At 45.9% G+C, this 14072-nt stretch overlaps 1 protein-coding gene across 1 annotated transcript in view; it reads left to right on the forward strand.

Moving 5' to 3' along the window:
- The first annotated feature begins 470 nt into the window (after window positions 1–470).
- The window catches only part of LOC147750841 (protein RIC-3-like), a 193078-nt gene continuing 179476 nt past the window's right edge, over window positions 471–14072 (forward strand). The window contains exon 1 of the mRNA XM_086918132.1: window positions 471–712. Within this exon, the coding sequence (XP_086774258.1) occupies window positions 565–712 (148 nt within the window). The 5' untranslated portion in view covers window positions 471–564. The remainder of the gene's footprint in view (window positions 713–14072) is intronic.

Genomic DNA, 14072 nt, shown 5'->3' on the forward strand with positions numbered 1-14072 from the left:
GACAATTGTCTTGCCACTTAGTTCGCTGATAGTGCATATTTAAAAATAGTTCATATTTAAAAAATATCACTTTTACTAGAGCAGTGCCATAATGTGACGTATTAATGCCAAAGCTTTTATTTTAATGCAAAAAAAATAATTTAGTAGAAACGTTATATTTTTGTGACGTTTTCTGTATGATTTACATAGTTAACATGTTCAGGACTCGGCTCGGGCGTGCTCTAAGCAACACCATTGGCTCGCCCGCCTCTAAGGATTAGTCTACTTGTGCGATCTTCAAATAACACCAACGCCCACCTAGATGTCCCTCCCTTCCTGATTTCAACTCTTTCACAAACCGCCGTCGCTCAAAACTCCTAAAATAACTAGAACGCCAATCGATTGACTCCGTGTTAGCTTAAAGCAGTTCTAGGATAAGAGGGCGTGGCTTAAGGAAAGAGAAGCTCCTGCTCCTAGGTTTTCCCACACCCAAAATGGCCGTTGCTCCACCCACAAAAACACACCAGTCATCGCCGTGCTAGTGTGCCTATCTCTGGGCTGAAGCCCGAGCCTGCGACAGCTGCCATGGCGCTTTCCTTCTTGCAGCAGGTACTTGTGTGCTCCCTGCTAGTGCTTTGCGTAGGCCTGCTCATTCCAAGGATGCTGGGAGGAAGCAGAAATCCATGGACCCCATCCTCTGTCCCCGTTCGTCACCAACAGCCGATGCCCACAGGTAGTGTGCGTGGGAGGGTGGGAGGGTGGGAGGGAGGGGGACGGGAACGGAGTACTGTTCCTAGTTCAAGTCCAGTCGCCATACGGAGAATCTCCAATATGTGCAACGCAAAGACTTAAGATGAAAACAAGTATTTGTGGAGCGCAGCTACCCCTCCGCAATACATTTTAGTGCAGTTTCTCTCGTTATAGCGAGTACAGGAATACTTCTCTATTATTTTAAAACGTGTGTAAAGCATAAGCAATAAATAAGTAGGACAAGTATTTATTGCAAATAATCTCAAGCCATTTTTTGCAGGCAGTACATTGTCTGCCACGCTCACCATTTACTGCAAATGTCTGCAACTGAACAACTTGGTAGACTCTTACTTTTCATTTCTCAGCTGCAGACGTTCTCGATATAGTTTCCGTGCAGCAACTCGATTCTTCTTACGCTCCTCTATTCCAGTTCCAGGACGTGCAATATATTTTTCAAGGTGCAAGCATATAACCTGCGAAACTCATAGTGTAGTATTGTAATTATAGTTTGTCATATTCACAATTCTGTATTCTATTTAGTTTATATGCTTTGTAAAGCACAACCTAGCTTTGTGATGGAACCAAACTGTTTTCATGTAACTAGAGTTATACACCCATGGACCCTTCAGCTGTCACCGCTGCCGGCACACCTGCAGCACCGCCAAGAACACGGATCCAGCACAACCCGCCCACAAGAACACAACCGAACCGAAGACCCTGCAATGCATCCTCCTCAACGTCCGATCCCTCCACAAACACGCAACAGAAATCTAGGACCTCCTCGACAGCACCACCCCAGACGTAGCATTCTTCACCAAAACCTGGACCAACACCACCTTGGGACCGGACATCGCCATCGCCATCCCCCAAGGATACAAGATCTCCAGGAAGGACCGCCCCATCCACCCAGGAGGAGGAATCGCCATCGTCCACAAATCCAGCCTCCGCCTGAGCACACTCCCTGAAGAGTCCACAGAACTGATGGAACACCTTCACTTCAAGAGACTGGCCAGCCCCACCGCCGCCCTCCGAGGAACCCTCATCTACCGACCCCCCCCTGGACCCCGCGGACCCTTCGCCAACTCCATCACGGACATTATCTCCCCGCAGGCCATCGCATCCACCAACTACACCCTGCTGGGAGACCTCAACTTCCACCTCGACAATCAACTGGACCCCAACACCACATCCCTCCTGGACAACCTCCACAACATTGGACTCCGCCAGATCGTGACCGAGCCCACGCACTCAGCAGGACACATCCTCGACCCCCTCTTCACTACAGGAAACTCCATCACCTTCAGCCACACCACCAAACTTCCATGGACCGACCATCGTTGCGTCCACTTCACCTTCAGAACACCCACCATCCACAGACACCAGCACCTGCTTCCACAAAGAAACTGGACCAAAATCACCGATGACCAGCTCACCTCCTCACTCAACAACTCCACCCCAACCATCGCGGAAAACGACGACCCCAACACCGCAGCCCGAACCCTGCATAGATGGATCTCGGACAGCACCAACACCATAGCCCCCCTCAAGAAAAACAATACCCGTGCCAAGAAAGCCAGATAGTTTACCACCGAACTTCGAGAGTCCAGGCGCACATGCCGCCGCCTCGAAAAGGCCTGGAGAAACACCAAATCCACAGAAGCCCACAACAACTTCAGAGCCGCCACCAACGCCCACCATCAACTCATCAGAGAAACGAGGAAAAAAGCGATTGAAGACAGAATCTCCACCCACGCACACAACAGCAAGGAACTCTTCAGCATCATCAAGGAGTTCGCCCAACCCACCAGCGAGTCTACCGACATCCCTCCCTCACTAGACCTCTGCGACAAACTCAGCATCTTTTTCCACCACAAAATCAAGAGCATCTACGACAACTTCGACGAAGACAACCAACACACTGAACCCTCACCAACCACCCCGAACACCCGGAAACCAGCGATTGATGACTGGATAGCCCTCACCACCGAAGACACACTGAAGACAATGAAGTCAATCCACTCAGGGGCCCCCATGGACCCCTGTCCCCACCACATGTTCAACAGAGCCGCCAACACCATCGCACCCATACTCCGCCAAACCATCAACCGCTCCCTGGCGACCGCCTCGTTCCCCGACGACTGGAAACACGCCAAGGTCAACCCCCTCCTAAAGAAACCCTCAGCGGACCCCACCGACCTCAAAAACTACAGATCCATCTCCCTGCTCCCGTTCCCAGCGAAAGTCATCGAGAAAGCTATCAACAGCCAACTCGCCACATTCATTGAAGAACACAACATCCTCGACTCCTCCCAATCCGGCTTCAGAAAAAACCACAGTACGGAAACCGCCCTCCTCGCCGCAACAGACGACATCCGCACCTTACTGGACAAAGGAGAAACAGTAGCCCTCATCCTCCTCGACCTATCAGCGGCGTTCGACACAGTCTCCCACCGCACCCTAATACGCAGACTCTACGATGCAGGAATCCAGGACAAGGCCCTCAACTGGATCTGCTCCTTCCTCTCCGGCAGGACGCAGCGGGTCAGACTCCTCCCCCCCCCCCCCCCTTTTCCTCTCAGACCCCACACCGATCACCTGCGGAGTCCCCCAGGGCTCCTCCCTCAGCCCGATGCTCTTCAACGTCTACATGGCTCCACTTGCCCCCATCGTCAGAACCTACGGACTCAACATCGTGTCATATGCAGACGACACCCAGCTCATCCTCTCCCTATCCAACGAGCCCAACACCGCCAGACGCAACTTTCGAGAAGGCATGGAAGCCGTCGCCAAATGGATGAAAAACAGCTGCCTTCAACTAAACACCAACAAAACAGAAGTACTCATCATGGGCCCAAACCCCGACGCCTGGAGCGACACCTGGTGGCCCACCGCCCTCGGAAACCCGCCAACCCCCACAGACCACGCGCGCAACCTGGGAATCATCCTGGACTCCGAGCTCAAAATGGACCGCCAGATCAACTCTGTCTCATCTTCCTGCTTCCACACCCTCCGCCTCCTTCGTAAGACCTTCAAATGGATCCTCCTCGAACACCGAAAGACAGTCACTCACGCCCTGGTCACCAGCAGACTCGACTACGGCAACGCACTCTACGCCGGAATAAACAAAAACCTCATCCGCAAGCTACAGAACATCCAGAACGCCGCCGCAAGACTGGTCCTCAACCTGCCAAAACACTGCCACATCTCCCAGCACCTGCGCTCACTCCACTGGCTCCCTGTCGAGGCGAGAATCACCTTTAAGATGCTCACCCACGCACACAAGGCCCTCCATGGCACCGGACCAGCATACCTGAACAGCCGACTCAAATTCCACGCACCCCAAAGGACCCTACGATCAGCCCAGCTTTCCTACGCCGTGGTCCCCCGCACCAGAAAGACCAGATGGGGAGGCCGCTCCTTCTCCTTCCTCGCGGCCAAAGCATGGAACGTCCTTCCGCTCCACCTCAGACAGACAACATCGCTCCCCATCTTCGCAAGAAACCTCAAAACCTGGCTCTTCGACAGACCCCCTCCTTGATGGAATGGAACCTGCACCCCCCCCCCCCCCCCCCTAGCGCCTTGAGACCCTTACGGGTGAGTAGTCGCGCTTTAACAAACTCCTGATTGATTGATTGATTGATTCTGGGGCAGTTGCTTGAAGGTCTGACAACTGTGTGGATGCTCCAATAAAGCTTTTACTGAGTTAACTTTTGTGGAGAGTCCTGACTACCACATTTTGGGGACGATACAGGATTAAATAGAAGAAAAAAGAGCATCCACAATCCTAAATCGCGCTATGCTCGAAGGATTCATCATTATTCTAGGCCCAGGCGGAAAACTCACCTCCGCCTGTGGAGTGTGCAGAGATTCGCCTACGCTGCGGTCTCAAATCTCCAGAGTGGAGTTGGCCAGCCCCCGCCTCCACCCCCCTAATAACAATTAAGAAAAACACTTACCTGTACTGATGTGTCCCCGGGCTGCCCTCTTCCTCGCCGTCTCTGGGTGACCGTTGTGAAAACTGCAAATGCGCGCACCTGCGTATTTCTCGCAAGAAATGCGTGGGCACGGGCACATGCACAGTTTTCGCAATGATCACCAGAGACGGCGAGAGAGCAGGAAGGCAGCCCGGGGACACAGCAGTACAGGTAAGTGTTTTTTTGTTTTAATTAATTTCTAATACATTTTTAATAGGGGGGTGGAGGCGGGTGGCAGAGCCAAGCAAAGTTTGTTCCCAAGTCGATACTGTGGACCTCCGCATAGCGTAGTCCCGCTACGCTCAGGGTTACATAAATCTCCAGTGCATATCTTTTCAACTGCAACACCAGTCAAGAGAGGAGCCGGTGCGACGTGCGAAGAGAGGAGGTTTCGCATGTCAAATTCTTCATGAAGCCGAAAAACCTGAGGAGAACTACTTCGCTGAGGTATCATCTTAACATTTTGGATTTGGAGGAATCTGTTTATTACCTTTGAATGATGTCCTCGTGATATGCTGCTCGTTCAGAAAGAGAGTTTGCGTTTGTTCGTGCGCGTGTCTCAAGAAGTTTGAGAGAGCGGTGTCATTCTAAGCTTGTTTCTTGAGGAAGCTGATTGGCTACCCATCGAGAACAAGTCTTCTAATTGTGACTTACCTCTCCTTAGCAACGTGTTTTTGTCAGCACAACAGTGGGAAGTTTTTAACCGGGGAACCTTTGTGGCACACACAATTAAAGTGTGATGCGCATATGGAATTCAAAGCTTTTGTGATGCACACACAATTTTGACAGTTGATGAAGCACAACTATTTTACAAAGTCCTTCTGTGATGCGCACACATGCAAAGCGTGTCAGAGTTGTTTTGGCTGCCTCTATGATACGCACATAAAATATATATTTTTTAAAGTTGTCTATGCACACTTTGTCAGTTAAAGGCTTCTGTGATGCACACACATGTAAATAGTTACTCAATTATTTTATGGGTACAAATGGAGTTATAAGTTTGTGCACTCTTATTATTGTGTGATAAATTTGTTAACAAATTTGCTAACAAATTTGCATTTACAGTTATATTATACTCCATTAAAAGTACTATGGCTATAGTTTGCGGGAATCCAGCAGCACCATTTTTTTTAAACGACCAAATGAACCCAGTATGAAATGAGGAAAAATGGATACGTTCTTTTAAAAACATTTTATTAGCCATTAATGGTAACACTTTCAGTGCTCAAAGGAAAAAAGCCATGTTAATAAATGTTATGGGTGCAGACGCAGAAGATGTTTTTTAACACCTTGTTCCTTTACCAACACCTCAAGGTATGGAAGCAAGAGATTCTGATTGTTTCACTGAAGCCCTAGACAGGTTAAAAAAAAGGTTTGTTGAACAATCACATATTGTTTTAGAAAGGTTTCACTTCTGTAACTTTTGCGTCATCGGAATCCCACGCTATAGGATACTATAGAGATAGCTAAGAGTGTTGCAAAATACATTCTTTCTTTTAATGTAGAAAAATTGTCAGAAGGGGTAGCTGCTCTCACGGTCAAGAAACACATTTTGTAAAAAGGTAAACCTATGAAGCCCAAAGTACCAAATGTGATGTCAAAATATAATGGGTCTTCCTACAAGCCTATGTGCACTCGGTGTGGATCTAAATCTCATACTTCTCAATTCAAAAATTGTCCAGCGAAAGGAAGAGAGTGCTATAAATGTAAAGAAGACACATTGGCCATTTTGGATAATCTAGAGTCAGTACCAGATGATGAAAATGAGTACGGTAATAAAGTCTTATGTTTAAGAGAAAATATTATTGTTGAGAATAAGGAAAAGGAAACCCGAGTCAATTTTCAGGAGAAGGAAGGAGACGTGTATGTGAGGGAAGGAACTCTTATTACAAGTGATCACCAATACCATAAAAAAAAAGTTGAAGTGGACAATGAACCGTATGTTCCTCCTCTATGTACCATTGTCATTGATGGCAGGAGTTTGAAGTAATGGCAGATTCTGGATCCCCATGCGCTATAATTTCAGATACATTTTTTTCTAGGAATTGGAAGGATAAGGCTTTACAACCTAATGATGTAAGAGTATTTGGTTTTGGAGGGAAGATGGTTTACACGTTTTGGGAGGGAAACATCAAGGGAGATTTAACATCAGGTTAAATCCTAGTGCGAAAATACAAGTTTGTATGGCAGAAGACTTGCTATTGATCCAAGACAATATAAAGCAAAATAGGGAATTAGAAATGTTCTTAGACAAATATAAAAATGTTTTTAGGAAAGATCTTTGGGAAAGTCAAGAGATTTTCTCATAAAATACGAAATTAAGATAAATGCCATACCCTCCAAACATAAGTTAAGACGCGTGCCATTATCAGTCAGACATGAACTGTCTGATACGATTAAAAAGTTGTGTGAAGATGGGGTAAAATAACTGGTTGATGTATCGGAATGGGTTTCTCCAATTTGTTCTGGTTAAAAAGGAAAATGGAGAGCTCAGAATGTGTATGGACCCAAGATCTGTTAACAAACAAATTGTGGTTGTACGACATCCCTTGCCCAAGGTACAAGAATTATTAGCAAAGCTGGATGGAGAAATATTTTTTTACCAGAATAGATCTCAAATCAGCGTACCATAAGATTGTTTTAACGGAAGAGTCCCATCATATTACAACATTCATAACACCAGAGGGTACTTTTAGGTATGTCAGGATGCCTTTTAGTTTGTCATCCGCAGCGTTAGTTTTCCAAAAATTGATGCATTGTCTGTTTGGAAATATTGATGGGGTGGTGGCCTTCAGGACGATAACTTGGTATATTTGGGATCCGCTGATAAACATCGTGGGACTGTGTGTAAAGGTTTGACCATCTTAAATGAAAGGGGGATGACGAAAAGACTGGATACGTGTAAATATTTTGCATCAGAAGTAGAATATTTAGGACCAAAGATTAATGGGTCAGGTATTGCTCCCAAACAAGATTTGCTTGATTCCATAAAAAAATTCAGAGTCCCAAAATGAAGACCAACTCGACCCATTTTTGGGACTCTGTGAATATTATTCACGATTTGTAAGGAAGTTTACAGATATGTATTACCTTTAAGATTATTGCTTTAAAAAGGAGTTAAATTCCTATGGACAAATGAACATGATAGCTTTTAATGCAGTGAAGAAGCAATTATAGGTTGCAAACCACTAACAGCGTTTTCTCAAACTGCGTCTAATATGGTCACTGTTGATGCCAGTGCCACAGGATTGGGAGCTGTTTTGAGCCAGGTAAGAGGTAATGTTGAAAATACTATTGCCTTTGAGTCACGACATCTCACTGAAACTAAATACTCCACCATTGAAAGAGAATCCTTGGGTTGTTTGTGGGCATTTGAGCATTTTAAGACTTATCTTTGGGGCGAACCGTTTAAACTTAGAACAGATCATAAACCTTTGATATCTTTACTATCTAAGAATGGGTCAGGAAAAGCATCACCTAGACTGGTTAGGTTGTTGGCTGATTTGTTTGAGTATAACTTTTCGGTAGTGTATACACCTGGACTGCAGAATGTTCGAGCAGATTGTTTATCTACATTGAATGGAAAGGTTTTATTTGATGATGAATGTGCTACACATGAGGAGTGTGTGGTGGCCACCGTAGAAGATTTTGTATTATCCATGGGACAGGTTACTTTTAAAGAATGGATGGTAGCTACATCAGAGGGTCAGTCCATGAAAGTATTAAAAAAGTATATTACATGTGGTTGGCCGTTGGAGAAACATTTATCCAAAGATTTGCCTGTTTATTGGAAAGTCGGACACAAACTATCTGTGGCAAATTATGTTGTATTGTATTGAGAGGTGAACTTTTTGTTCCCACGCTTGGAATTAGAAGAAAACTGATTTTGAGTGCCCATTTGGGACATCTAGCACAAACCAATACTATTAAAAAAAGTTGGGGAGCAATTCTGGTGGCTATATGTGGATTGTGCTATTTGTTCGTTTATAAAAGAGTGTTCTGTATGTGCAAACTTTGATAAAGTTCTCAAACACAACAGAGTACACATGTTACTTCTATCCCTTAAAAGCCATGGACAAAGTTAGATATAGATGTTTTGGGGCCTTATGAAGGTATTTGAAATGGCAATATCTACGTAATTGTAGTTTATAGATTATTTTTCGAAATGGGTGGAAATTAAATGGGTCTCGCAAGTTGATTCAGACAGAATTATTGAATTTTTTTCAAGAGTTGTTCAGGAGGGAAGTTTTACCAGAATATTTAGTATCTGACAATGACACATAATTTACTTCCAGTGCATTTACTTAATTTCTTAACCCTTTCCGTGCTCGAGCACTACCTTCCGGGTGCTGCGCACTACCAATGGCTGACACAGCCCCGCCCACTATGTAGAACGCCTGCACCACTGCGGAATGTCGCCGCGGTAAATGGGTTAAAAAAGGAAATATCCAACATGTGAAGACAGCATTATATTCATGTTAGATCTGGGGGTCTCTAGTTGGCAGAGGTAGGTACCACTGCCCAAATAGGGGCCCTTGCTTCTAGTCAAGGCAAGGAGGAAACCCCCTGAGATAACCCCTGCTCACCCTCTAGGTAGCTTGGCACGAGCAGTCAAGGCTAATCAGAAGGCAATGTGTAAAGTATTTGTACCAGCACTCACAGTAACATAGTGAAAACACCACAAACTGACTCCCACAACAGTTTAGAAAAAGAAAGTTATTTAATCTAAACTACACAAGACCAAAACGACAAAAATACAACATATACAGTTCAAGAATATCGTTTCAAAAGAGTTCTTAAGGTTGCGATAAAAGATCTTTAGGTTGCGATAAAATAATCCACAGTTGCGTGAAAAGTTCACATTTACGTCACGTTTCAGACACAGTACCTTTAGGTGCGACAAAGTTCCAAAAGCAGAAGCTGGTGCGGTGGAAAACCAAGTGATGCGTTGCTCCTGAGACCCCGGGGAGGCGATGCGACAGCCCCGCTGCAGCAGCGGGCGTGTTGCGACGAATCTGGTCTGTATGGGCAGGAAGGCCACTTGTATGGATTCCGGTCCGTAGGTTCCGTAGGAAGTTTGTTCTCGCAAAGGCACGATGCGACGATCTCGTAGGGGCTGCGGCGATCTCCGGGGGCTACTATGCGCGATCCAGCGGCGATCTCGCTCTCGCAGCTCCTCGATGCGATGGCTCTGTGACAATATTCGCAGCGACATGATGCGGTCCGCAAGCAGGCGGTGCGGCGATCTCACCCAGCGACTACAGGCTCTGCGACGACACTCGCAGCGATGTTAGACTTCCCGCACCGATCGGGTGCGTCCCACAAACGAAGGATGCGACTATTCTGACAGCGGCAACAGGCGCTGCGACGATCTCGTCCTTCGTAGTGGCGGGAATCTTCTCGCACTGTTGGGGATGCGCTCCGCAGCGAGCGCTGCAATAACCTTTCTTTAGCAAAGTCTCTCAAGCTTATTTTCCAGCTTCCCAACACAGGTACAACTTCCAGAGGCACCACACATGGGGCACACACTCCAGGAAGGACAGAACTCTCTCAGTAGAGCTCAGGGGAAGCTGGGGGTGAAGTCCTTTTTGTTCCTGGGACTTCAAAACAGGGAGCCAGCTCTTCGGAGGTCCTTGGAGATTCCTTCAAGCAAGGTGACACAGCACAGCAAAGTCCTTCCCCTCTCCTTGGCAGCAAAGCCACAGCAGGGCAATCCAGCAGAGCAACAGCTGGACAATCTTTCTTCAGTTTCAGCTTTCTCCTTGGCAGAGGTTCCTTCTTGATTCCAGGATGATCTAATTTTCTGTTGTCAGGGGTCCTGTACTTATACCCCTAAAAGTCTTTGTTCTCTTTGTGCAAGTGGGCCCTGAGCCCAGTCTGAACCAGTTCTGGGTGTTTCTTGAGCACTTTGTTTTCCTGGCTTCTCCTTTCCTTTCAGAGTGAAGGGCAGGGTCGTCAGCCACCCAGCCGGAGGTGGAGCCAGCATTGTGGAAGGCAGGCACAGCCCTATTCAGGCCCAGGTGCTATCTCCTCCCACCACTCAAGTTGTAAATGCAGTCATTCAGCCTAGGGCTGACTCAGCCAGCCTCCTGGGGAATCCCCAGCCCCTGTCACTCTCAAACCAGACGGTCAATACACAAACAGGCCAAGGCGCACAGAAGGGTCAGACAAGAGAACAGCAACGTTTTAAAAGTGCTGTTCTCAAACACGGGATTTAAAAACAACCTTTCCTAAAAGATGTATTATTAAATTCTGAGTTCAGGGATACTAGACTCTTATGTCCTATCTTGTTCCTATGGGAAGAAATGCTGGTAGCCACTGTAACCAGCAAACCCCATGTTAACCTTTGGAGCAAGATAGCCTTACAATAGTGAAAAATGAAAATAGCTGTAATTCACTACCAGAGCGTGTCACCTGCACCAGTACATGCTCTACCTTTCACATACACTGCACCCTTCCCAGTGGGGGTACCTTGGGCCTTCCATAGGGGTGACCAATGTGCACAAAAAGGGAAGGGTTAGGCCTGGTCAGTGGGGGGTACTGACCAGGAGGACATGGCAGTTCACAGACTGCACACAGGTACTGCAGTGGCAGGTCTGAGAAACCATTTTGGGGCTATTCATGTGGGTGGCACAATCAGTGCTGCAGGCCCACTAGTAGCATTTGTCATCACCAGCCCTGGCACACCCAGTGCACTTTACTAGTGACTTCTTGGTGATAAAAGTATGCCAATCATGTATATCCAATCATCATAACAATTTACACAGGGAGCACTTACACTCTGGCACTGATCAGCAGTGGCAGAGTGTCCAAAGCATCTAAACCGGCAAAAACGAAATCCAGCACAACATCAAAAATACAGGAGGTAGAGGCCAAAAAGACAAGGGAAACCACGCCAAAGATGCCAGGTCTAACAATTCACCAAACCTGAATGGATTAGTGGCAAGGTTCATTAGAACTTTGGTGGAAGGCATTCAATTGGCCATATAAGCATGCATGGATGTTAAAAAACATGTAGCAGATCTTATTTCGTCTTATCATTGCACACCACGTTGTAAGACAATATTTTCTCTGTTTCTTTTATTAAAAGGAAGAAAACCCAGACAGGAATTAAATCGGAGTTGGTTGAAGCACAAAGAAGATCTAATCAATGTTGAAAAAAACCTACAGAATAGTTAATGAAAATTGTTTGTCAAAGAAAAAGGTCAATGTAGGTGGAAGAGTTGATAGCCAAAAGGGATTAAAAGTAGGTGATCCTGTTTAAATCAAGATACCTACACGTGTGACGAAAGGTTATTCCAAGTTTTCTGGTGTATTTAAACTGTTGAAGGTGGGTAATACATGGGTGCTCTAAAGCAATAGTTCATGGTGGATTTTATCTAGGTTGCCCAAGGTGAAATCTTATAATTGTAGTGATCCTGATTTTGTCAATGACACTGTGGAGGTTATAAATGTGTTAACTTCAAACTGTATGTTTGAGGAATATTCACATAGTAACAAATTACAAGCAAGGAAACAATGTTTACCCAAAAGATTTGATCATTTTATAGTGTATTGATGTCATAGGTTTTCTTAATGCTAGCAGGCAACTTTTGTTGCTCATAGTTCATTTCAGTGTTGCTTATACCATACTATATTAATTTTTTTCCTCGTTTATTAATTATTTTTTCATTTGCATTTTTATAAAGGAGGGAGGTGTGTAGTATTGTAATTATAGTTTGTCATGTTCAACATTCCGTATTGTTTAGTTTATATGCATTTGTAACCTTTGTGATGGTATCGAACGGTTTTCATGTAACTAGAGTTCTACATTCTGGGGCAGTAACTTGAAGGTCTGTCAAGTAGGTGGATGCTCCAATAAAGCTTTTACTAAGTTAATTTTTGTGGAGAGTCCTGACTACCACTCTCAGCATAAAGACAAAGAAAAGAGAGCGCTGGAGATTAAAATTGACCTTGTTTACCGTCACGCAGAGGAGGGATTATCGCCCCTCATCTGCTCCCACCCCCCCCTGTCGCCGGTTTGACCCTCTTCTATGTGCAACCTGCCAATTCCAAGGTGCTGATTATGTCAACATGCCCAGCCCACTGGAGTGAATCAAAGTTCCTTAAAGTTGATGAGACCACACCATGCCTTACAATGTTGAAACCCATGCTTTTGCTGAATTTATTCATCTCCGCCTCTAGCTTACTTCTGGATTTCTCCACTGTACTTCAGAATCTCGCCTCCCTCCATTGGTAGCATGCGATAATCTCGGACCACATGACCCTTGCCTTCCCGAGTACCCTCACTGTTGCGATGAGACCTGCCTAGATGTTGTGCAATACCTAATGTCAATTCGTTGCTCCCTCCCCCACCAGATTTAGGAGTATAACATCTGTGATGCCCAGCTCCCTCGGCAAGTTGTTCATCTCTCTCTACCTGGTATTCTCCTCTGTCTTCATTGTATTGCGCAGTTGTTGCTCAGTCTGTCCTCGGTGGCCATCTCTGGACCCTTGTAACGCTGGAGGGCCCGCCAAACAAATCAGACCATCCTGTGCAAGCGTTCCTTATTACTTAATGGGAGAACCAGCATTATACCGCGTGAGCCTGCACCTTTGATTCTCCCCAAGCCCTTATTTGTAGGGTGACCAGATTTTGAGAGGCAAAAACCGGGACAGGCTAGACCTAAAGGAAGGACTAAAGCCTTTAGTCTTACTTCTATATCTGGCCTGTCCTGTTTTTTAGGTCGAGCTGGTGTAAGCAGTGCGAAGCACTGTGTCCAGCGAAGCATCTTTTGTTACTGACTTCCTGGGAATGTGAGACAGGGGACTGCTCCCAGCGACCCAGACTCTTGGTGAACACCAAGAAGTCTGCACCGGCCTTCTTGGCGCTGCCGGTGGTGGTGTGACACAAGCGGGACCCAGGAGTTCAGTTTGAGAGCTAATGTTTAATCCAATCGGAAAAACATATTTTTGTCCGCATACAGAGCAATGGATTATACAAAACAAAAAGTTCAGTGTATTTTGCTGTTTGATTATATATAGCTCCTAAACTGGCAATAGGCGGCTTCGAAGCCCTGACAGTACGGCAGAGAGAGAAATGGATGTAGCTCATTGTAATGATACACAAACGCTCAGCATGCATTGCACAGAGATACGAAGTGATGGGGCTGCAGGTTTGCTGCTTTCACCCATCTACTAAAACAGGGCTTTAAGTGGGATGAAAAAACTGGGGGATCTCTCAAAGGGGCGTGACCAATGTAATGAAGGGTGTGACTTAGAACACGTAAGCGCAAAATCTGTGCTTACCATAGTGTGCCGCCCAACTAGTATTTTGCTGTTTCTGTCATTGTATTCAGATATATGATCAACAAGTAATATCATACCTAC

The sequence above is a fragment of the Lissotriton vulgaris genome, chromosome 1_1 (genome assembly GCF_964263255.1).
Source record: "Lissotriton vulgaris chromosome 1_1, aLisVul1.2, whole genome shotgun sequence".
Taxonomy (NCBI): domain Eukaryota; kingdom Metazoa; phylum Chordata; class Amphibia; order Caudata; family Salamandridae; genus Lissotriton; species Lissotriton vulgaris.